The 1,991-nt window shown below is 50.8% G+C and overlaps 1 protein-coding gene across 1 annotated transcript; it reads right to left on the bottom strand.

Annotated features, from left to right (window-relative positions):
- Window positions 1-760: 760 nt before the first annotated feature.
- Window positions 761-1,467, bottom strand: LOC136543344 (blue copper protein 1a-like). Its single transcript, XM_066535818.1, has 2 exons — window positions 1,296-1,467; window positions 761-1,209 (listed from the first exon to the last, which is right to left on the bottom strand). The coding sequence occupies exons 1-2, from the start codon at window positions 1,465-1,467 to the stop codon at window positions 761-763; spliced, it is 621 nt and encodes a 206-aa protein (XP_066391915.1).
- Window positions 1,468-1,991: the final 524 nt, after the last annotated feature.

Raw genomic sequence — 1,991 nt, 5'->3', positions numbered from 1 at the left:
ATATATATATATATATATATATATATATATATATATATATATATATATATATATATATATATATATATATATATATATATATATATATATATCACATATATCTAAGTGTATAGTAAAAACTATAAATTTAGAAAAGCCAAAATGACTTATAACTTGGAATTGAGACAGTATTCACTGCACAAGCGCACGCACACTCTGATTTTATATCTGTGGTCAATAAATCAGGAAGAGTTAAACTTTATTAGAATGGATTTTTTAATGCCGACCGGCAATATAGCAGACTGACAAACTCAGATCACCTGAAACACATTCGCAAAAAAAAAAAAAAAGATCACCCTTGAGTGAGACACACGACTAGGCAGGCCCCTGATACATAAATATAGCTCTAAACTCTCTTGCTAATGCTGCCTAGTCCAAGCACGAACAGCAGCAGTAAACAAATCCAAACCGAAAACAGTGCTCCTCCCACCACACTGGAAACGAAGTCATGCAATGCAAGTGCCTGATTGGTTCATCACCAAAATTTACCAAACTAAGGATTTGACAAGCCATGATTTTAGCTAGTATTTGGTTGTCTACCAAAACTTGTCAACTTTTCACATTTGACTTGCCAAATCTTTAGCAGCTTTTTTTACCCAACTTTGGAACGTCAAAACTTTGGCATGGTAAATTTTGGTCACGAACCAAACAAGCCCCAAGTAACAATGCTGCAACGCTTGCATATGCGTGCACGGTCACAGCAGGTAGGGAGAGGGCGGCTCTAGAACGCGAGTGCGGCCGCGACCACGGCTGCTGCCGCCGTGGCCACCGCGCCGCTGACCAGGTTCCTCACGGCCGCAGACTTCGGCGGCGGTGGGGGCAGGGCGGTTCCTGGGAACGGCCAACCGAACGGAGGTGGGGGCGGGCTTCCCGGCCAACTGAACGGAGGTGGGGGCGGGGCAGCTCCTGGGAACGGGAACGTGATCACCGGCGGTGGGGGTGGGGCGACGTCGTCGTCGTCGACCACGTCGATGGCGAGCTTCATGCCCTTGAGGCAGTGGTTGCGCTTGGTGCAGATGAACCACATCTTGCCGGGCTTTTCGAGCCGCATGACGTCGTGGCCGGAGCACCAGGCCCCGAGCTGGTTGTCGTCGTCGTCATGGTTGCACGTAGCGAAGTCTTCCTCGCCGACCTGGACCACCGTGTGTTTCCCCTTGGGGTACTTGAACACTGCGAAACAATAATGGGGTTAAGTCCAATGATATATATATATATATATATAGTGACGGTGTTATTGTCGATCGTCTCGTGCGTACGCAGGGTGTCGCCGACCACGAACGTCTTGCCGTCTGCCCAGCCGGTCTGGTTGAACTTGGCCCTCCAGCCGCATTCGTCCCCGACCACCCACTGCGTGGCGGAGGCCAGCGACGCGAGGCACACGACGGCGGCGACCGCGGCCAGGAGAAGCACATGCTTGGAGGACGCCATTGGTCGTTGCCGCTTCGCCGTCGTCCCCTGGCGAGCAGCTAACTAACTAAGGCTGCTTCTGTGCCCCTTGCCACGCTATATTACTCTTGCTGCAGCTGCTGATGTAGCTTGGCAAGCAGGAGTGACACTCGGGTCTATTTATACAGCAGAAAGGCACATCAGTGGCACATCACAGTACTAGATCGAGCATGCTGTTGTGATGAGGTAACGCCACTCGTCTGCAGGTGGAGCCGTTCGTCTCGTCTGCTGCTAGCAGCAGCAAAGGGCATCGGTAGCGCCACAGGAATGGACTGTACGTTGTTTCTCTCTATGCAGCTGATAAAAGCGAGGTGAATGTTGCCACGACATTAGGGCCGCATCGCAGGGAGGCATCCATGGCAGGTGGCAGCCACATCGTGTTTCGCCCTGACGATTCGTCGCGCGCCCCCAACCCCAACAGGTTCCGCGGGTTGGTGACGCTTTCCTGGCGATTCATTTGTTTTGCTGATAGCTCCGTTGCTTCTTCTGTCCCGTCCCGTATAATA

This window comes from Miscanthus floridulus, chromosome 3, assembly GCF_019320115.1.
Source record: "Miscanthus floridulus cultivar M001 chromosome 3, ASM1932011v1, whole genome shotgun sequence".
NCBI classification, from domain to species: Eukaryota; Viridiplantae; Streptophyta; class Magnoliopsida; order Poales; family Poaceae; genus Miscanthus; species Miscanthus floridulus.
This window is presented reverse-complemented; position numbering and strand designations above follow the sequence as displayed.

Coding starts and splice junctions, on each gene's coding strand:
- LOC136543344 (XM_066535818.1), bottom strand. CDS start 1,467: ATGGCGTCCTCCAAGCATGTGCTTCTCCTGGCCGCGGTCGCCGCCGTC. Junction 1,210..1,295: donor CGTGGTCGGCGACACCCTGC/GTACGCACGAGA, acceptor ATTGTTTCGCAG/TGTTCAAGTACCCCAAGGGG.